The 22,902-nt window shown below is 44.6% G+C and overlaps 1 protein-coding gene across 1 annotated transcript in view; it reads left to right on the top strand.

The window, feature by feature from the left end:
- Positions 1 to 22,902, top strand: part of COL13A1 (collagen type XIII alpha 1 chain) — a 132,196-nt gene that overhangs the window by 59,959 nt on the left and 49,335 nt on the right. Inside the window, exons 12-20 of the mRNA XM_056850513.1 lie at positions 1,173 to 1,196; positions 2,813 to 2,866; positions 5,360 to 5,404; positions 8,846 to 8,935; positions 13,047 to 13,091; positions 14,639 to 14,680; positions 16,662 to 16,696; positions 17,375 to 17,401; positions 18,214 to 18,294. Of these exons, the coding sequence (XP_056706491.1) occupies positions 1,173 to 1,196; positions 2,813 to 2,866; positions 5,360 to 5,404; positions 8,846 to 8,935; positions 13,047 to 13,091; positions 14,639 to 14,680; positions 16,662 to 16,696; positions 17,375 to 17,401; positions 18,214 to 18,294 (443 nt within the window). The remainder of the gene's footprint in view (positions 1 to 1,172; positions 1,197 to 2,812; positions 2,867 to 5,359; positions 5,405 to 8,845; positions 8,936 to 13,046; positions 13,092 to 14,638; positions 14,681 to 16,661; positions 16,697 to 17,374; positions 17,402 to 18,213; positions 18,295 to 22,902) is intronic.

Here is a 22,902-nt window from a genome sequence, read left to right as displayed (position 1 = left end):
TAGTCCCCACAATATCTCTCACTAGTCTAACTGCACCATAAATGGTCACTTAAACATTCTGTGCCATCATGTAGAGAACACTAATTCAAAGAAAATACAGAGCTTTATTTTTAAAAATATGATACTGCAGCTCCTGCAGATCGATCCGTTATTGCAGGAAATATGGAGCCACATTTCAATAAGAACCTCCTTTTCTTTCTGAATTAATATTGCAGGTATTTCAGGTTAGTCCCAGGGTATGACCTAGCTACAATATACTTTGATGTAAGCATTAGATTACATCAGTGAAGAGAAATTCTTGCAACAGAACTTTTTAATTTTTAATAAGAACTTTTATCTTTGAATTGAGGTTTTCTCCCTGGTGAGGATCTTACTTTGGCTCAAAACACACTGGGTTTCCAGCTTGCTCCTATGATTATTTCTCTCTGATGCATACTATGAAAGCTCAAGCTATTTCTGTAAGCTATCTATCTCTCTACACCAGTATTTTTAGTGTGGCCTAATGAGTGATGGGGGACACTGTACACTATGAGACAATATGACTGATTGCTAGTGTTGCCACCGGCAGGAGGTTTTGGGGGTGGAGCCTGAGGATGGCAGGGATTGGGGAGGGGAGGGACTTCAATGCCATAGAGTCCAATTGCCCAAATGGCCATTTTGTCCAGGTGAACTGGTTTCTATCGGCTGGAGATCAGTTGTAATAGCAGGAGATCTCCAGCTAGTACCTGGAGTTTGGCAACCCTACTGATTGCCTTATGTAGCTACCTTGGAGCATACATTGAGTCCTGTCTACCTGCAAAGAGGTAAGAGGCTGAAACTGTTTTGCCTCACATGGGGCTGGGATGAGTGCATGTAAAGAATTGCCAGGAAGTGGTTTCTAAATTTGGCTTGGGATAAGTGACTTTTGATTTCAGGGTGAAACAAGATGCCCTTTTGGAATTAGTACTATCTGCCTGACTGCTTCCTCAGCTACAAGGCTGTAAATTTAGATTGTGAATTGGAGCCAATATGGTATAGTGGTTAGAGTGTCAGACTAGGATCTGAGAGAACCAGGTTCAAATCCCCAGTCAGGCCCTGGAAGCTCGCTGGGTCATTTTGGGCCAGTCACACACAAATATATACTCCTTCTAGAGGAAACGTTAACTTCCCAATATATTTATTTTCCCCAACAGGATATACAAAACTTGGCCCTTATGGTGAGTATAGTTTCTTCTCTGTCTACATTGTGATTTATACAACCAAATTTCAATTATAGTTAAATAGAAATAATGGCAAATTTATTATAAGATTCGGGTCACATTGAGCTAAGAAAGTCCAAAATCACATGCACAAAAGTCACACAACAAAAATTTCTATTCCAATGGGTTGATGAAGTCAATATGCCTTATTTCTGTGTCTACTGTACTGCATCCCAAAGGCTAGGGGCTAGAAACCACAAGTTTAAAAATAGCACAATAAAAACAGAATAAATTTTCCATTAAGAAATTAAGTATTGGCTAACAGGGTAGTTATCATTTACACAGTGCTCTCTGAATGTTGAAAGTGCTTCACGCAATCTTGCTCAGTCAGAGCCCATCAATTCACTTGACTGCTCACTAGCATCAGATGCCCCTGACCCATCTAGAAAACATTCCCCATCCACACATTCTCCACAACAGCAACTCTGTATTGGCTCTTCTTTTAGGGGCACGGTCATCATGACTGCTAAGGTGATATGTCCCGCCAATTCTGTTTTAATGACTGCACTATAAATAATGGGCTTGGCTACAAAACCAAGTCAAAATTATGGACTTCTGCGCTTAACAAATTTACCAATGCTTGCCAAATCTCTGCTGAAATTAAAACTAATGTTTCCTTTTTGCAAATAAAACTAAAATATTTTTCTTCGGGTCAGACCAGACACTATAAGATCCTGAACTGGATCTCCATCGTAATACCTCCCAGAAGAGGCCTCAGTTCAGATTAGGACTATGCTGTGCAGGGAAAGGATTTTTCTGATTTCAAATTACTCCCGAGAGGTGATATTTGCCCCCTTGGGGGAATTTCATAGGCACAAATCAGGCATATATTTCCCCTAACAGTGCCAATGTTAGCTCTGGGGAGCTATTAGAGCAATGTGCTAAACTCCCACTACCCTTGCACTGTTGTGGAAGTCTGAATCAGGGCCTCCCACAACAGTTATTTACCAAAAAACAACAACAATCCAACTTTGTACAGCATCATGGATCTTACAGCATCTTGTCTGCTTTGAGCCTTAGAAAAATGTTGCATAAAGCCTTGTAAAAATCCTGTAACCCTTAAGTAACAACACCAGATCTCGCACTGGGACTCCGCTAGTGTAATTATTGACCCAACATTATTGTGGCCTGGCACAAGAATTTGCTGCAAGAGAAATTGCATTGCCATTAGAAAAAAGGCTTATGTTTTAGGAACAGGTAAGAAGAATGGTAATATGGATTTTTTTTTAAAAAAATACTTATTTGGTATTTAACCTACAATGTATAATAATCAGTTGTGATGCCTCTGCTTACTTCGCTCACAATGTTTTAGGGTGCCATAGAATTTACATCACTCACAATGTTTTTAGGGTGCCATAGAATTTAAAATGGTATATTCAAAATTATATTTCTGCTTAGCTGTCACTAATGCTGATTTTTTTTCTGTTAACACTACATTCTTTCACATCTGTCCAGTTTTTACTGGGCTTCAGAGCAGTTGTTTTGAGGAAAATACTTAGTTTAATATTTAATATTTAAATGAAAATATGCTATTTTATTTCAGTATTTTAAAGATAATATGTTTTTTTTTTCAGGGACCTCCTGGACTACCAGGTGCTGCAGGCCCACCAGGACCACCTGGACAAAAGGTTACGGTCATTTCTTGTGATTCACAAAAATTGACACAGGTCGAGCTAGTAAAACTTAACTTTGTGTAACTTTGAATTGTTTTCTAACAGTGCCATCCTAAGCAGAGTTACACCCTTGATATCAGTAGGGTTGCCAATCAGCGGCTGGAACCAGCAGGAGTGTGTGTGTGTGGGGGGGAGTTGACATGGGGCATGACCTGTAGGGCTACCTCTCCTTTGTATTTTCTTCACTCTATGATGTAAATGCTGTTGTAATCTTTTCTTCCTGCTCTTCATAGTTCACGTTTTAACATTTTAGAGTAATAAAACTTAGGCATAATATATGCTAATTTCCTTTTTGCCCTCATTATCATTCTCCCCAACAGTAGTTTCTTCCTTTCCCAAGAAATCCTTCCCAGGTCTAGAGTCTGAGAGGTGTGAGCTCCCCATCCTGACACCCTCCACATTTTCCTGTGGCATCTTATTTAATTCCACTGACTGGTAATTAAGGTTTTTGCTTAATGGCAAACCTAAATGACTCTCCTCCACCAAATCAGGTAACTGCAATGGGGACAGAAGACAGTTACCTTGTTTTACAATTAATTTACCTGAAGGAAATAACCCAAACAACATAATATATGCAAGCCCACTCCCAGAATTAGTTTCAGGTCATGGCTTTGTATGTGATTGTTGCACCATGCTGTGGCTGGGTTGAGCAACGACTTCATCCTCATAGACCACAGAGAAACCATACTATAGAATTAATTATTACATTTAATTGTGCATTTTAATTGCATGCCACAGACACTTAGATGAATATAGTGGGCACTGAGATACAGTTGAGGTAACAGGTTGCATATCTTCATTGGCACTGGCCTACTATGGATAACAGGTACAGATTTACTGTATATAGCCAAAGGCCATTATGGTCAAGTAGATAAAATTCTTCTGTGGATTATATATTTAATTCCCAACACTGCCTCCTACCTGTGGATACTTAAATCTGCAGATGGGGGGCAGACTGATCCCCAACAGGTTTTTCTGCAGAATCAGGGAACACCCTGGGTCTGCAGAACAATCTGATATTAAAGAAAAAAACAGGGGGTTTAAATCCCTCCCCCAAACTAAAGAAAGTGTTCTCTGCACATTCTCTACTGTTATCTACTGTTCTCTACTGTTGGCAGCTGTCAGCATCCTCCGCTGGCCCAGAGGCAGCTGCTTCATACCGGCTGGGTTGCTGACAGCCACCTAGAGCTCAGGACTGGGTTGGGGGGAGTGTGGCTTCCTCGGCTGGCAAGCCCATTGTGGGCTCACCACTGAGATCGGGAGGCTGAGATCAAGGGGGGGTGGCTTCCTTGACTGGCGAGCCCGCTGTGGGCTTGCCAACCGAGACTGGAAGAGAGGGGTGGCTTCTTCAGCTGATGAGCCCGCTGCAGGCTCGCCAAGTGAGATCAGGAGGGGGAGATCAGAAGGGGGGCTTCCTCAGCAACTGGCTCGTTAGCTGAGCTTGGGGGGGACAGCTGCGTTGGGCTCAGCAATGCGGGGGGAGGGATTCCCACCACTAGTTTTGTGGGACCCCACTTGTGCTTATCTAAAATTTGAATGAGTCTATGTAGTGATAATTCCAGATGGGTAGCCGTGTAGCTTTGCAGCAGCAAACAGGCTGATTTTTAAAAAAAGATACAATCAAAGGTCCATTCAGGGTGGTGAGGAATATTCCCAACTGTTGATAGATAAAGTAGGTTTAACATAAAATATAATCTGGGAAAGTACAGGGTGAAATATGATAAGAAGATCCAATCAGAAAGTTATAGGGATGTAGCTGACCTAATTAATATCTGCAAGCTGTAGAATACGCAAGATATTAGCACCTATAGTGAATGAGGAATTCCAAGGCCATGTTAAGACCTTGGTGAGGGAGAGTATTGGACTTCTTGATATATCCCAGTTCAGTACTTTTGCACTGGATTCTCCCTTTCCTGCAGAAGAACTTCACACAACTGATGAAGTGAGTTGTGACTTATGAAAGCTTATGCAAGAGTAAATTTTGTTTACTCTACATCTTTAAGGTGGCAGTGAACTTCTGTTTTATTGTTCTCTTTGTAATAAGAACACAAAAGCACCGTGCTTGTAATGCGAATAGGCTTGCCAATTTGCACACTGAAGATGGAAAAGCAAATGAGTCAGCCACAGTTACTCCCATATGATTCTTTTATCCACCTCCTTCTCCAACTTATTTAACAAGCAGGATCCCAGGTTTGGTTGCCTAACAGGTAGCGGGATGCCTCATCTCCCTCTGTATCAGGTAACCTGAAGATACATTATGGATATCCTGATTGCAGCATAAGAGCTCTATATGTAAATTAGCTAACAGGTGCATTGTGGTATTTTTCATGAGAGCTACTAGATGTCACATTGCAGAGAAGGGATGCTATTCATTTGTCAGTGAAGCCCCAAACTTCATATACAACTAAGAGAAATAGCTTTTTATATTTTTCCTTCCCTGTACCTTAGGGAGAAGTTGGCCTGCCAGGTCCTCCAGGACATGATGGGGAAAAGGTAAGGAGTGGGATATATATGTAGTGTGTCAAGTGACATTTTAGAATCAGTAATTTGGATTGGTAACACAGATTAATTTAAGTTTTAAATTAAAGAAGATGTTATTTTCTTCCCTCTGGTTTTGTGAAGCAAGAATGCTTTGGAAGGTTCAGGTTTGTAAAATATGCCTGTCTTTAGCTATATGATATCAAAACTTCCAGTGTTTTACCAAGCTGAGCCTAGATATCTTCATGCTAGGCTATACAACATATTGACAACAATGTAAACTCGTTCCTTATCTGTTTATTATCATGCCTCTGCTTCTGTATTTACAACAACACACATATTCTTCTGAATCTAAGGTGTTTTTTGCATAGAGAAATCCTATACACATTTACATTGGAAGTGTGAGGTCCGATTTACCCGGAGCCCCAGTTTGCTGGCCCACACTGGGGTTGGCTGGTGAGGGCGCCGAGCGACGCAAGGCTTGCTTGGCCAGCCCCGGGCTTAGCAGAAGCGGCAGGGGCTCAGCCGGGTTGGGCAGCGGCTGCTGCGAAATGGCTGCCAGCTGTGGAGGCTTCGTGGCGGCGACGCTTCCCCGGCGGGAACTTTCCCGCCAGGCCGATCTTCCTTCCAGCCCCCCAGATTCAAATGGGCCAATTCGGCCCAGGCTCATCAGGGCGGGCCTGGTTGGTGGACTGGGGGCCTGGGCCGGCTTCCTGGTATTTAAGGAACCCTCGGCCGCTTTCTCAGGTCACTTGCCTTGTCAGAGTGTGCAGGCAGGCAGCTTCGGTGGCATCAGCAGCTTATGAGGCGACAGTATTGGTGGCATCGAAGGCAACAGCATCGATGGAGGGTCTCAGCTACAGTAGTGCCGCAGAAGAGTAGCAACTTCTGGGGGGCTGACTTTCGGCTCCTAGGAGCCTTGACCATGCGGCTTTTCCCCTTTTGTTCTGTTTGTTTCCTTTAACAGAGTGAGGGCACTGAGTTGATCACTGGGGGTGGGTGCAGCCTCGCTCACCTCCTTGTCCTCGCATGCTTGATATTTGGACATTTTGAGCTGAATCACTCCTAATGAGCACTTTTTGAGGGTACAGCAGTAAATCCTCTTCACCCCATACGGCCAGCTGAATCACTCAAATGGCTGCCCGTCCCTGCTGTTTGTGCAGTGGGCATAGGGTTGCCAGGTGCCCGCTGGTGGTGGGCAAACCCCCGGCCATTTGCCCCTCTGCCCGCTGACCACCTGAGGGTCGGCGGGCAAATGTGTACGTGCGCACGCTAATGCACATGCGCCACTTCCGGTTTAGAACCAGAAGTTCCGCTTCGCGAGGGCCTTATACCTCTTAGTTTGAGTGGCAAAGGGCCGCTTTACCATTCAAACTAAGAGGCAAAGCCCCCTTGCGAAGCAGCACTTCCAGTTCTAAACTGGAAGTGGCGCGCGTGCATGCCACTTAAAGAAAAAATCCTCCCACCGGAGGAGGGAAGGGACCTGGCAACCCTGAGTGGGCCTGACACCTAGCCCTTCCTTTTTTCGAAAAGAAAAGAAAGGACAAGAACCAGGAGGAGTGTAACCCCAGGAACCCAACTCCACGAAGACACGTATTGCCCAACATGCCTCCCCAAAAGAAGCCAGCACCACCAAACCACTCCCAGGTGTAATGGGAGTTGTCTCCACGCCCTAGGGGGCAAGCTGGAGGGACGAGGAAGTCTTGGGCATAGCTAGACCCTGGAAAAAAGGAAGACTGACCGGCCAGCCACCAAGGAGACAGCTCCACAGTGGACAGAGCCAAAGCAGCGTGTGGAACCCACTCGGCAGGGCCTATCGAAGATGGTTGAACAGTTTGCGGAGAAGGTAGAACAGCTGGGGGCCCAACAGCAGGCTCCTGAGGCTGCCTGACGCACACCTCCGGGCACCGCACCCCCTGCCAGGGGACGTGTGCGGGCACCTTCATGCCAGAGAAAGAGGGCAAGCTCTCCGTTGTCTGGGTCCAGCAGCTCGACCACCAGCAGTTCCAGTTCCAGGCAGAGACAGCAGTCTGCGCATAAGAAATTTGGAAGACCTCTTTATGTAGTGTAGTGCCCACCCCAGAGGTATTTTACCTATGGCACTCTGGAATGCCCCTGTGTATATGAACAGAGGGCAAATACCCCAGAAAGCTTTGCTTTCCTCCATTTTCCCTGCCTGGCCTTTTTCAGGTCAGGAGTCAAGTTCCTAGTCAGAGAAATCTCCTAATACTTATTTGAAAATAAATACACAGTTGAGGAAGGAGGTAAGGCAAGGTAAAAAATAATAATCTGTTAATATTTTCCCTGAGGCTTTTCTTTTGAAAAACAACAACAGATTGCAGCTCGAAGAGTTGCAGTTTGAAGGGGCATAGCAGCATGCAGGGAGAGGCGCCATTTGTTTTCCTTCATCCTTTTATCCTTCCAAAAATTACTCACTCCAACCTGCTTTTAAAATGGTGAACATTTACAGGTTCTTGTAATGTTTCCCAGTGTGTATAAAAGCAGCTTGAGGTAGGCCATTTCGGGCAAGGAAGAGGGCTATGAGTGGAAAGAGTTGAACACTTCTTCTCCCCTCCCTCACCGCCCTTTTAAACTGCAACCTTTGCAACTGCAATCTGTGCTGTTAAAAAGTCCTCTGGGTAAATAATCACAGAAGTATATGTAACATGTAGATTAGCCCTGTAGTGATGGCTTCTCTGAATAAACAAAATATTAAATGATGTATAAGAAAAGGCATTTTGACTGCAGTTCTGAAGCTTTAGAATACATTAATTATAATAATTGATTTCAGGATTACAACCCTTTGCTATTTTACATTTCTAAAAAGTAGTTAATAATGTTATAATAACAATTGGCTTTACGGTGCATTCCTGAAGGGGGGCGGGGCAAACTGCGGCGGCCAGGACGGTGCAGCTGAATAGCCTCCTCAGAGGCTTTCCGGCCATCACAGAAGAGAAAAAAGCTTTTTTTCCAAAATAAAACCAGGAAAAAAAGGCTTCCCCCCCCCCATAGGGGAATGCGGGCCTGTGCCACATAAAAAGGTGGCACAGGACCGGCGAAAGGGGTTTGGAAGCTGCCTGACGCCTCCCGGGACACCAGCGTGGGGACTTGCACCGGGAGAATGCTGGCAGGAGGCCCCGCCAGCACCCAAGCCCCATGCTGCCACCGGGGTCCAGAGGGCTAGTGTAAGTGGGACTACGCCGGCATCTGTGCCAGTTTGCACGGCACAAGTGGCATGGATGCTGGCGTAGGGGTCACACCAGCTCCTAAGAGTATTTGACACCCCCGTTCAGGAATACACTGTTAGTCTCTTTTTTTTCTTTTTTAGAGCCTCCTCATATTGTGATGCCCTTAAACTGTAGCTGACCTATCATATCCCTAAATCTAGTTCTGCCAGTACATTTCTTTCTCCATTGCACAGTTCAGAATTTTTTTTATCCCTTCCATCCTCTTTAGGGTCTTGATGGTGTAACTGGAGAAAAAGGTGATCAAGGGATGCCAGGACCCCCAGGACTAACCGGTCCAATTGGACTTCCAGGTTTAACAGTAAGTAATCCAAAGAAGGCAGTGTCAGGAAAAAAAAATCATAATTACAGACAAAGGCAAGCATCTCACACACTGTATGCTACTGGAATCAAACGGCTCTGAGTTTATTTGAAGAAGAAAAGTGGGACATTTATTTTAAAATCTATAAATAAAATATATCTTTAGAATAAATAGAGCTTTAAGGAATTTGTCTTGAAATAACACTTTTAACAATTGCAGTTTTTTCATTTAATGACCAGGAATTGCATTTTTTTTTATTTAGCTGTATCAAGAGATTTTGTTGAAAATAAACCCTGGGTTGTACAGTCACCTATTTTAAAGCAGTTATTTAACAATACTCAGCATTTATATAGCACATTTTAGGAATTCAAAGTGCTTTATATACATTTTTTTCTGGAAATCTTAGAACAGACCTGCAAGTTAAGGTGGTATTGTTATCATTCCCATTCAGTATAGAGGAGGGGAGGCTGAATATAAGAGAAAAAATGCTCATGGGCAGCCCAATCCTCGGGGGAGGAGGTAGTTAATTGATGGCCAGGGACAACGCAGCCCCGCTGCCTCCTGAGAGGCTTCCCAGCCCTCTATTTTTTAAAAAAAGGACTTTTGACAAAACTCTGCAAAACTCCCCCATTGAGTGTCACAGGGCTACACCAGCTATTTTGCAGGCATAACATGATGCCTGCAAAATGGTGCATTCATAGAATCATGGAAGGGACCACCAAGGTCATCTAGTCCAACCCCCTGCACAATGCAGGAATTTCACAACTTCCTCCCCACCACACACCCAGTGACCCCTACTCCATGCCCAGAAGATGGCCAAGATGCCCTCCCTCTCAGGAACTGCCCAAGGTCATAGAATCAGCATTGCTGACAGATGGCCATCTAGTCTCTGCTTAAAAACCTCCAGGGAAGGAGCACTTACCACCTCCTGAGGAAGCCTGTTCCACTGAGGAACCACTGTAACTGTTAGAAATTTCTTCCTAATGTCTAGATGGAAACTCTTTTGATTTAATTTCAACCCGTTGGTTCTGGTCCGACCTTCTGGGGCAACAGAAAACAACTCGGCACCCTCCTCTATAAGACAGCCCTTCAAAGGGCTTTGGGAGCTAACTAATGTCAGTTCTGCCCCAGGGAACGCCTTCCTGCATTCTGGTGCGGGCACTTGCTCCAGAAAAATGCTGCCAGGGAGGCAGCACCGGTGCTTGAGCTTCTCACTGGCATGTTGCTCCCTGGAGCTGGCGTAAGTGGCCCTGTGCTGGCATGCGTGCCACTCTGGATGCTGCAGTTGGCACAGATGCCAGCACAGGGGTCACACAGGCTCCTATGCAGCTCTGTCCTCCCCTTCAGGATTGCATGGTTAATGTCACAGACTAGTGAGGTCATGGGTAAAGGTCATTTAACCAGAAAATGTTCTCATCACAACCATCACAAATAGCAAATTCACTGCATCAAATTAAGTAGGCATTTAGAGTTTTGGCACTTTAGTGAAAACTCTGCTAGGCTGCTGAACAATCTGCTGATACCGTCAATATTTGCTATCCTGAGCACAGGCTGTATTAAATTTGTCTAGCATTACGAGGGTATATATGCTTAGGTATGTGTGCACACAAGCTCTGGGCTAGAGGGAGTTCCAATCAACTGTGCTGGGATTATGCCATTTCTAATAATATGTATATTCTTTGAGTTTGATTACTGTGTGTCCTTTCAGTATGTACTTTACAAATTCAGTACATTGTCATGTATAGAAAGATTTTTCCGAACTGTTCTGACATACTTAAGTTAACTGGCTGTGCTAATTCACACTGCTGCAGGATCTCTTTTTCATATTCAACTGCTAGCAGAACTGAAACACTGGTTTACCTTCATGGCCTCTGTGCAGTCCCACATGGGAACTGCACATGTGCAGGCCAGCCGTGGAGAACTTCGAAGTGGAAAGCTTCTAGAAAGGGATGCTCCCCCTCCCCTCTGCCAACGGCTCTTCCCGCTGAAACAGCCATGTGATAGAGGGGCTGGGGAGCGGCCATCCCTCATCTGCTCCCGCAACCTCTTCATCTTTGTCCAAGGTTTCTGCAGGGAAAAGCGTCAGAACCAACCTCCAAGAAAGTGAAGAAGAAGAAACACAGTGATAAGGAGTCGACCACCACTCCCAAGGCGTCTTCCAGTCGCTCAGTGCTGTTACAGGTCGGTACTGACGATTGGAACCGATCCCCTTGTCGCCGATCCCCTTCTTTGGTGAGGTCAGCGTGTAAAGGATCCAATGAGAAGGACCTGGCATCTTGCATTCATCAGTTGCCCTCCCCTCCTGTCTCCTCCAAGACAAGAAGTACCAAGGAGCCTGAGAAAGTGACTGCCGCCAAGCTGGGCAATCCTTCTCCCCCTTCATCACATAGGACCCACCGCTTGAGGGACCATGCTCCTTCTTGAGAGCGCACACCCCAACACCACCGGGGTCCCGCTCTCCTTGGCACCAACCCAGTACCCCTCCTGCTGGAGCAGTTTATTTTTCTTCATCGAATGATGAGGTCATTGTGGTTCCAGAATTCCATTCCAATGATGACTCCCATGGTTCCAGGAAGTTCCATCAGGACCATCGGGAAGCCTCTCATGAGTAATACCAATGGGACTGCTCCTGCTGCAACTCCCCATCTTCTCCTCAGGAGATGTCCTCCCGTTCTAAACAGCATTCGGTTCCAAGAGAGTATCAGAACCAAGATTGCACCATTCTGAGAGGGCATCAAAACTAAGAACACACTGTTCCAAGAGAGTGTCGGCACTGTTCCGAGAGATCGTCAGAACGAAGGGAGGTCGTAGAAACCTAGAGAATGCTTGGGATTGAAACACCGTGCAACATCGAACTGTAGAAGGGTCCACTTCCCTTCTAGAGTACCACTGCTAGAAGGGGCCAGTCCTGTACCATTGCTCATTCCTGTACCGACACCCACAGAATAATTCTAGTGGCAGAAACCCTTCCTGCCAAAGGAAAACTGGGATCACATTCTGCCCCACTGGACGAAGAGGGGAGGAAGTTAGACTTTCTAGGTAGAAGGTTCTGTTCTGGCTCTCTGGGCTTATGTGTTTCAGCCACTCAGCACATGTCGAGATATGAAATGCTATTGTGGGACAAGCTGTCTCAACTAATAGATTGCCTACCTGGGCTGTTGTTACTGCTGTTAATTGGGTTTTGTCCATAATAAAGGTTACGTTTTGGAATGTTTCCATTGGCCTACTTGTGGTCCTCCTTTACATATCCCAACAGATTCACCTCCTGAGTGGGTACAAGAGGTTACTGAGCTCCTAGCAAAAGGAGCTATATCACTAGTCCCTCAGGACCAAGTCCACGATGGTTTCTATTCAAAGTATTTCCTGGTGGACAAAAGGGGAGGCTGCAAGCACCCTATATTGGATTTACGTGCTCTGAACAAGTTTGTTCATGTGAGATCATTTAGTTTGTTCATGTGACCTCTATTTCGGAAATAGCTACACTATTGGTACCTAATCTTTTGCTTGTCCCTCTATTTTTCCTTTTGTACTTTTGATTTCACCCTAATAACTTCCTGTTCGCTGTGAGCTTGCTCATTCTGTTATGGCACACAGGAATAAATAGTTAATTATCAACTCTTGTTAATTATCAACTCTTGTTCGTTATTGGCTGCGGGGGGCGGGCGGAGTAAGCACTTCTTTTTATAGCAAGCCAAAATCACTACTCATAATTCTTTTTATTTTATTGCCTATGATCATAGTGTGATTACAACATAATCTTTTAAATTGGTCAATGGTATTTGCTGATTTAAAAGTGTAAAACAATATCTGTACAAAGGGACAAGAGCGGATTATTTACAGCTGATTCATTGCAGGAAAGAGCAGAAACTAATTAAGTTGGAAAGAAAAGGAAGAATGAAATGTTAAAGGGTCATTAGCCATAGGAAAACTCCAATAAACTACTACCATAGGAAACTCCAATAAACTACTACTGCAATTGTGTTTTATTTTTTTTAATTATTACGACTCAAGTTTGAAAGAAGATAGAACAACAAAACAGAAAACATTGGAATGCAGCAGGTTGCTTATTATTTCATCTGGGTTTATGTGATGATGCTTCTTACATTAACAGGGAGAGAAAGGAGAACCTGGAATGACAGGAGACACTGGGGAATCAGTAAGTGATCACTCTATAATTTATCCTTTGATAAAAATGACAAAAGAGGGATCACCTTATTATAGGCATGGCTGATAGTGTGCGCTAGAATTTCTTGACCGGTGAACTACCTACTCCAAAGTAGTTCCACTGAAGTAGGGTGCAACACAGACATTTATTTAAAATATTTATATCCCATCTTTCCACAGTGTGTTCAAAGTGGGACTTACGATAACATCAAACACTAAAATTATGGCCAGCAGCAAACAGTCATTATAGTACAAGCAAATCAAAAGGATTTCTAAACACAGATCTGCCCTGCTCACATAGAAAGACGGAGTTGATTTTTTTACCCCAAAAGGGACAGGCGGGTATAGAATGAAAGAAGCTTTCCCTCTCCCTTCATTTTATCTCCCTGCAGTCCTTCTTCCCAAGCACTTCAGCTAAGCTCACTTCCAGTATCAGTTCTTGGCTGAAGAGTAAGGCTGCCAATCTTCAAGTGGCACCTGGAGATCTCCCACTGTTATAGTGGCTCTCCAGACAATCAAGATCAGCTCTCCTGGAGAAAATGGCTGCTTTGGAGAGTGGACTCTATGGCATTGTACCCTGATGAGGTCCCTCCCCTCCCCAAACCCTGCTGTCCCCAGGCTCGGCCTCCAGAATCTCAACCTTGAGTTGGCAGCCCTAACTGAGACTAGCATGTTTGGGGAGGGGGGAGATACAGACACTGGAGAGGTAAGCTGCATACAGGGGGGGGATTTCTACACTCTTCACAAGTGAGAGCTCACCCCATTTGTTTCTACAAGATAGAAACAGAAATTAGTTCAAAGTTGTTGCTATCACCTCTAGCTTTCCCTAGTTACTTGAGTACTGTACTGGAGTTTGCAATTCTAAGCAAATTTGTGGGAAGAACGTCCCTCTGAACTCAGTGAGACTTACTTCTGAGTAAACATTCTTAGGATCAGCCTGTTGGTTTCATTTACATCTCCTGTTTTTCTGAAAGTTTGTTTGTTTGTTTATTATTTCCATTTATAGCCCACCCTTCCAGCCAAGACCAGGCTCAGGGTGGGTTGCACCATAAAATCAACATATGCTCAATATAAATATATCATTAAAACAATTAAAGCAGTAAAAGCATGCCATAATAATTTCTGACTAGTAAAATCATAGATGGTGTGCAGTATCGTATTGCACTCTGAGTGGTTATAAGCAGGCAGGGCCCCCTCCTATCAATGCAGAAGCCGAGTCATCAATGAAAAGAGTGGGGGGGGAGAGAGGCCAGCACAAATATTATCTGTGGCTGTCCTCAACCATAGGCCTGGCGGAATAGCTCTGTCTTACAGGACCTGCGGAACTCTTTCAGATCCCGCAGGGCCCTGATGTTACTCGGCAGAGCATTCCACCAGGCCAGCCCTGGCTCTTGTCGAGGACAGCCGCACACTCCGAGGGCCGGGGACCACCAACAGATTGTTATCAGTTGAACATAATATTCTTTGGGGTTGGAAGTAATGCTTTCCTGCAAGTTATCTATGATGGCAATGGCATTTGTTTTTCTGTTTTGCATCTAGATAACTGGGCCACCAGGGCCACAAGGCCCACCAGGACCATCAGTAAGTACTATTTGTAATATAATGCATTGTGAACATAGAACAAAACATCTTATTGACGCTTCCTGTCTGCCAGTCTTGGAGGAATATCAATGCGTGCAAATGCAGGCACACATGAAAGAGCTGGGGAAACCTGGTATCTGTTTGGACCATTTCAGTGACTTTACCCAGAATAGGGGGATATTGGGGGCTGCTCTCTGTGAATCTCATTGCCTACTCCAAAGTAAGGGCCACAGTTGATAGTGACACAACAGCATGTTTAACTAGGAGTGGGGATGCTCATACACCCACTGGTTTGGCTTAATCTGTGCCTGCCATAGTGAGCAGGGATCCAACCCCTTGATGGGCTGTTCAGATGTCTGTGAGAGGACCATTTGTGCTCATTGGACCACTCATTGAATGTAGTAAGATATAGCGCACAATCTCCTATCTTGCACAACACTGAATGATACTATATACAATGAGTGGCCAAACAAACACCCTTGTGCACCTTAGCAGATCCCCACACTGCCCCCTGCTGCTGCCAGCTGGTAGAACCCCCCATGCTTTCCACCGCCACTGGCCATCAGCTCCCATGCCTCTACCTGCTGCTGTTCAGCAGCTGCTCAAGGCTGACTGAGTGAAGTGCAGAAACAAGTCTCAGCTCACAGGTGTTCACAGCAGTCACACACAGAACAATCACCTGCTGAACCTCCTCACAGCATATTTTGAAGCATCAGAGGCCTTTTTTATGCATGGGTTGTTTCCATCGCGGTCACACACACACACCTAACTACTTCAGGGCTTCATTTTAATTATGTATGTATTTTCCGACCTTCAGAAGTCGCCTTGCTCTTCCATCGCATTTTCCCTGCGTTTTCAAGATGCTGCTTTACCCCAAGTTTAAAGTTTGCCTCGATCCCAAATTGAGAGCAGGTCCTGTGCATACTTGTCACTTTGGGTTTTTCTCCCCATGTCCATTCTTGCTTCTCCCTCCCATGTGTCTGTCCCCCTCATCCAACCCCTCTCCTCAAAGCCATTATCGAGTGCACTAGCGAGAAAATAATGCTGGAATACCATGAAGCTGCTTATTAGGTTAGTTTCACAGCAACTGTGGGTCAGTTTTAGTTCTCAGCAGAATGGAACAGAGCCAGACTGATTTGCTGCCCTCCCCTTATACATGTCCTCATGTGGCACAAAAGCCTTTTTTTTGTCTGAGTACAAGACTATTGATGGAACAATGGATGTCAGAAATGACCATGCAAGTGCTTTTATGTTCTTATGACCCCTGCATTGAGTTTGGCTAGCCTGATCTCGTCAGATTGCAGAAGCTAAGCAGGGTCAGCCCTGGTTAGTATTTGGATGGGAGACCACCAAGGAATACCAGGGTTGCTGTGCAGAGGAAGGCACTGGCAAACCACCTCTGTTAGTCTCTTGCCATGAAAACCCCAAAAGGGGTTGCCATAAGTCGGCTGCGACTTGAAGGCACTTTACACACACACACGTTGAGTTTTGCAGTAACAAATTGGGGGTGTTATTGGTGGTTGTCTGTACCCTTCTCTGCTTTGGCTGTAAAATGGCCACTCAGTTCAGATCAAATGAAAGACTCCACTGCAGGGCTGGCGGGAGCTGGTGACATTTTTTTTTTTAAACACCCCAGCCAAATCAGAGCAGCATTTTCAGCGGGGAGGGACTTACATATGGTTCAGAAGCTCCGTGTTTTTGTTGGGGGTGCATAATTGATCTCAAGGTTTTCCTGGGATTTCTTTTGGTCAAAAAAAACTTTTGTGCACAGTGTTTTGAGAATTTGACTGCAAATACTGTGCAGTTAGAGAGCAGCAGATCCAGCAGAAACAGACGGTGCACAAAAGCCCCCTAACTTAGAAGTGCAGGAAAGGTCCAAGTGCAGGAATAAGTCACCTTTTCCCTAGGGAAGCCCTGTGCTCACAGTAAGTTATATTTATTTATTTATTAAACATTTTTTTCTGTCTCTATCATAACTTAGACTGGCTCCACAGCTATTCCTGTTAGCTACATAGAGTAAGCAAAAGCATATCCCAACAGTTCCTACAACCAAGCATACAGTGATAGACTAGGGCTGATTCCACATGGAGGATTCTCTTGCTTTTGCTTCCACACTAGAACACCTGTTTAGAAACACATATGCATTGTCATGCTCCAATAATCATTTCCTAGTCATTTGTAAGATGTTTCCTAAATCTGCTTTTCTCTGATCTTTTTGAGAAGAGTGCTGCCCAGCTTCCAAGCATGTTACCTGGTCTGGTCAGGAAGGTGGCCCATTTTGAAGGTCCTGCCTACATCACTGTGATTGCTTTCATTAGCTGCTTGTGGCCACCATGTTCCCTGGTGAATCACTGGAGGGCTTTTTTTAAAAAAAGTAATTGCTATAGGATTCTAGCAGCTAGCCATAAAAGGCCCTCTGATGGCACACCAGGGGAAAATGCAGGGGAAATGGTGGCTGATGGAGGAAAACAAACAGAAATCAACCTGTCCTTTGGAAAAATTTAAATTCATCTTCAAATATAAAATCACCATCTTGGTGTTTATTACTATTTGATTTGTTATCTATTACAGAATGTAAAAGGACAATGACAGGAATATGGAAGCCCTGAACATTTGTGTGCTGGCGAGAGCTAGAAATTTAAGCACAAGTGACAAGGATAGTTCATGTTTTCTTGTTCTTTGTTCCAAATACAGGGTCCTCATGGGCTTCCAGGACCTAAGGTAAGGTTGCAGGGCACTAAATGTGGAAAACAAAGTCTCAGTGTATCAAATTAGTCAGGGAATGTGTAGGATGTTGCTCTGGAGAGTAGGCTTTAGGTAGTTTGGTGCTGGCATATCTCCACACAAAAAGTAGCTAGTATAAAGATATTAAATGTTGGGCTTGCATGTGGCTGAAGTTATTCCTGTGTTTATTATACATGTAACACTCAAATGTATATACTGCAGCTCTATGCCATTTTTTTTAAAAAAAGGAAAAGCCACTTAATAGGGCATTTTGGTGTGGAGACAGATAAGAAAAGGGTTATCTTCCAAATGGAATTATGGAAGATTGTTAATTTGGATGATTTTGCAGTTATGCACCCTCCGCACTTCTCTACACTGAGTATCCATTTAAAATAGGGCTCTAATACATGCATTTGTGTGTAACATATAACTAGCTCCTGAAAATGAGGCTATCTGAAAAAGTCTTCAGGAACTCCTTTCCCATAAAGTCTTTTATTTACTACAGAAAGTGACTCTGATATCACTTTCAGTGATGTCATCTATAAATATCTTCTATAAAAACAAATGCAACAAATTGGCAATGAAATTGGGTACAAAACACCATTGGTAATTGCAGCGTTACCTTGAATATTATTGGGAGCTGTTCAATATACTCCTATGGCAAGTCACTCTAGTCTAAGCCCATTGAATCAGTGACCATAGACTGGAGTAACTCAGCATACCCTCCATAGTTCGATGTGCAATTAATGGTTGCTTAGAAACATCCCAGTGACAATTGTTGGCTTTCTCTTGGTATATGGTTCCTTTAGGGAGATGCAGGCATTGATGGAACAAAAGGCGAAAAAGGTGCCCCTGGTGAAAAAGGAGACCGAGGTCCCCTGGGATTGCCTGTAAGTATCTAGAAAGCAAGGAGGACTTCAAAGTCATCCTTTTTTAAAGCCTTTTAAAAAGCAAGAACAGAACAAAATAAAAAACAAAATTTGACATAAAAACAATAAAAAAACAAAAATATTGACAAAAAAACAAAATAAGAAACAAAATTTGACATACGTAAAATGGAGGGTGTAACAAAATCATATAAAAAAGCACATGAAACTGCAGATAATGTTTCCCCCATATTTTGATCGCTTCGGAGATCTTGGGTTGAATGGATCCTAATCTGCCAATCTGTCACGTGTAATAGCAGTTCCACTGGCAGAATGGCATTTTCCATTTGCAGAGCAGGGGAGGCTGATTTTTGGTGTTTCCTCCTCTCACTGTAGTCCCCCATGTTGCTTCCCACACTGTTCCTGGGGCTCCAGTCACCTGCAAGAGCACAGTTTCAAAGGGACACAGAGGCTACAGGGGGAGGAGAATGTCAGGAGACTTGCCTTCATCTAGCACAACTGCACTTGTGCTGCTTAGGATCTGAGAGGAAATTTACTCATGACCTTTAAACACATGCATTTTTACTTCCATCATAATGTGCAGTTGCCAGCTCAAATGCCAAGACATGCAAGAAAGGAAGGGAAATAGCTTACAGAACTCTGCTCATTTATTAAAGAAGGGGTCTAGTGTAGAGCAAACATCTGGCATGGTCTTTTCTCCAAACAAATCCATTGATCCATGGTACTCCGGCAGTGACCCCTTCCTATAAAATCCCTAGCCAGATAGTCCATTTCCTGTGTAAAATATAGAATCATATGACCACTGAATTTGTCTCTCTTGTGCACACAAACACACAGAGATTGTAATCAATCTAGGCTAACTAAAGAATTTTAAAAGGAGGCAGTTTGTTTTTGGCTCATGGGTCCTTTGTGGATTCCCTCACAAGACCAGGTCTCAGGTAAGCAAGCTAATAACTCTGGCCAACTCTAAGGTTATTTGTGGCAGTGTATCCATCCAACATGTATTTCTGTCTAGAAATAACATCTAGCTATCTACTGACAAAGACAGGATGCTGGACCAGATTGCCCTTTTGTCTTACTTATGTGGGCTGTTATAGGACTCCTTTATCATCAGCAACCTGCATAGCTAAGCCAGAAAAAAAAGCCTTGGTCATGTATTTCAGTATTTATACAGAAACCAATGCTGTGATACTCAAATGAATGTTGTTGGGGACACATAACTGGGATGTACATGTTTCTATGGACATGGGGCCAAATCGTTCACAGTTAGCATGGTGGGCAGCGGTCACTTGTGCTGAAGAGCAACTGAGGCATGTGACCCAACACTCTTATTGACCAGCATTGCTTGACAGCAGCAGGGGTGTCAGGAGCAGCAGTACTCAGTGGCTGCAACTTCTTACTTCCTTTAGCTAAACTTTGCCAGCCACAATTGAACCACATCTCTAATTCAATGAATAACAAAACATTTATGTAACATTTTTGAATGGTCAAAGCATTTGACATATGCTATCTCAATAATCCCTTTGGTAAAGTAGGTTGTATTATCCCCAAATTGCAGGCAGGGGGCTGGGGCTGAGAGCTAAAGGCTTTACATTAAGGCCAGCTTTTGTGGAGCATGGCTTGGTGCCAATTCCAGTACTGTATCACTCAAGGCCATAGTGCAGGAATCAGTATTATGCTCAACTTGGCAATTTCCAGCAGCCAGTGGCAGATTTTGGAACCTAGTAGTATGTTTGTATTCAGAGATGCACCCTAGTCGTATCTCACTTCCTGCAGCCCCACTGGTCACAGAATTGCAGTTGCCCTATCCTCTTCCCCCTTGTGCTAATTATCAGCTGTTTGGTGATAACAGACCAATGGAGAGGTAACAGCTCAATAAGCACGTGTTCAGCCACTGCTATTGTAGAGAATTCAGTGGAATTACAACTACTAGACATCAAAGTCAAAATGGATAGGAAAAATCTAAAAAAGGACCCAAAACAACTCTAAAGTAAATATTGCCAAACTACATTGCCTGGAGCCTGACAATGCACCTGTGTAATTGTTTTTTGTGTCTATTTTTACTACCTGCATCCACTTGGCTGACAATGTGCATGTCTTTGTTTAATAAATGTCAACATTTCCTTATGGGTTTAGCATGATTTTAACAGCACTGCCATAAATGTTAAGTGACTTCAAAAATTAAGAGAAAGTAAATTCACTCGGGGAGCTCAGTCATGTTATGAACAGAATGCAAGACATAAAATACTCTAAAATGGGGGTGGGGGGAATTGCCGGACCAATTGGTAGGTGGAAATACAAAATGTTCATATTCTGTCTTCTAGTTCAGCCCCACATGGGGACTGCACCTGCGGCCTGCTAAAATTCTATAGGGTGACGCACCTCCCCCAAGCTCCCTGAGTGACAGCTTCCTGCTTGAACATCACGTGCTTGTGGGAGGAGCATCCCCCTCTCCCTCAGTTCCTTCTTTGCCACTGCCATGTCTGTTTGTTCTTCTTGCATGTGCTAAGCAATTTAGAAACAATTGTTTTCTAATGCATTGTCTTCATTCTCAGATTGGACTGAGGCAAGCTTGTTTGGCCTAGTCCGGGGATTTCTCGATCATTCCTGCGACATTTGACTCCCATTTGTCCCTCATCAAGGGAAAATGTTTCTGTACTCACTCTGAGGGTGAAGGACATCAGCAGCAGCAGGTGGTTTCTTTCTGGTGCTCAGGGAGGCAGGATTCTAATAACTTCCTCTTCCTGTCCCCTGAGCCAGGGCCACCCTCTCTGCGCCAGTTTTCCTCCTGTCTCAGAGGGAGAAAGCAGCACAGAGCCATAGCTCTGTAAAATTTAGAGGGCCTAGCTTCTTCCTTCCTATACTAACACAACCTTCCTTTTCTGTCTGTAAGAGTCTCTCCTTATTCCCCCTGTAACCTTATCTTTTCCCTTATCTCGTTGAACCAGTCAGTCTTTGATTTCCCCACACACACACACACACACACACACACTACTAATGGCGGGCAGGGATGACTTAGAGGGAGAAGAACGGATGACAGGGGATGAACAGCAAGTGGCCGGACTCCTCTCTCCCCAATGGGGGCAGCCAGCACCCTCTGCACCTCGCAGATGCCTGAGTCCAGAGGAGGAGAGTGAGTCTGAGGTGCTCGCCTCAAAACGAAAGAGGTCACCAACGGAAGAAAAGGAAGATGCAAAAATTTCGCGTGCAGAGCAATCGGCTGCTGCTATGCCCCGTTCAGCCCCTAGGGGTAACGAGGGAGAGACAATAACCACCCACACTGGATCGGCTCCTACATCGGGCAGCAATGTAAGCTTTCCCCAGATCTTTACTTTGGGCGGGCAGCCAGAATGGAGCATGTTAAACCTAATGCGACTAGCACTGAGGGAAGAGTTCGCTCACCTCTGTGCCCCTCCAGCTAAAGATTTTACGGATTCCAGGGCTGCCTCTCCCTTGCCTTATACCAGTTCCACACGCACAGGGGAAATGGGGGAATCACGTCAGACACACCATTCTCCCCCACAGATCCAGAAATGCCCCCCAGGGAATTTCAGAGCCAGGGGAAATCAGCAGCTAGCCGACCTTGGCCAACTAAAGCAGCAAGGAAGGCAGCTCCACAGGCTCCCGGTCCCAGTAATACAGTCGGCTACACTCACTCTCCCTGTCAGTCAGAAGAGGAAGACAGGGAGGAGGGCGAGTTTTCATCTGAGGGAGAACAGGAGTTTGTTTGCTGGGGAAGATTACCAGACCATGTTATCAAAGGTTCTGGCAGCTCTGGATATTCATGTAGATGAGGAAACAGAGGCGATTAAAAATAAATCCAAATTTAGAGGAACCAAAGAGTTCTTCACCAGGCTAAAAACACAGCCCAAGGCTGTTCCTTTTCCTGAGTATTTTGAGAACCTGCTAAAGGCAGAATGGGAGAAACCCACCTCAAACAGACAATTTCCAAATAGCACCAAGAAGCTGTACAATTTGGGAGCCCAGGGCCATGGACCTCCTTCAGGTCCCGCTGGTAGACACCTCTGTGGCAGCCCTCTAGTCTGCAGGACTGATAGCTGAAGACCGAGCTGGCAACATCAGGGATCCCTTAGATAGAAAAGAGGACTATGAAGCCAAAAAGGCACACGAGGCATCAGCACTATCAATCCAAACCTCTGCAACAGCTGCTTTATTCGCAAGAGCCTGCATTATGTGGACCAGGAAGATTATAGACCTAGTTCCACAGGATAACCGAAGGGTGATGGAAGGTCTAAATCATGTTCTTAAGGCAGTTAACTTTATGGCAGATGCCACCTTAGACATGATGAACTTTTCTGCAAGATCTGTAGCAGCATCTTCGGTGTCTAGGAGGGCACTATGGCTCAGGGCCTGGCCCGCAGACCATTCTTCCAAGGCCCTCCTCTTGGCATACCCCTTTGAAGGAGGCAGGCTCTTTGGTCAGAAGCTAGACGAAGTTCTAGTAGAAACAAAAGACAAGAAAAAGGCAATGCCAAAATACATTAAGAAAGAGGGGAGAGGTTCTTCTTCCTTTCACCCATTCAGAACCTTTCACATCCTGGCCAAGCCCAGATCCGATAACATAAGGAGCTCCTGGTCTGGTGGAAAGGG

This window comes from Euleptes europaea, chromosome 5, assembly GCF_029931775.1.
Source record: "Euleptes europaea isolate rEulEur1 chromosome 5, rEulEur1.hap1, whole genome shotgun sequence".
NCBI classification, from domain to species: Eukaryota; Metazoa; Chordata; class Lepidosauria; order Squamata; family Sphaerodactylidae; genus Euleptes; species Euleptes europaea.
This window is presented reverse-complemented; position numbering and strand designations above follow the sequence as displayed.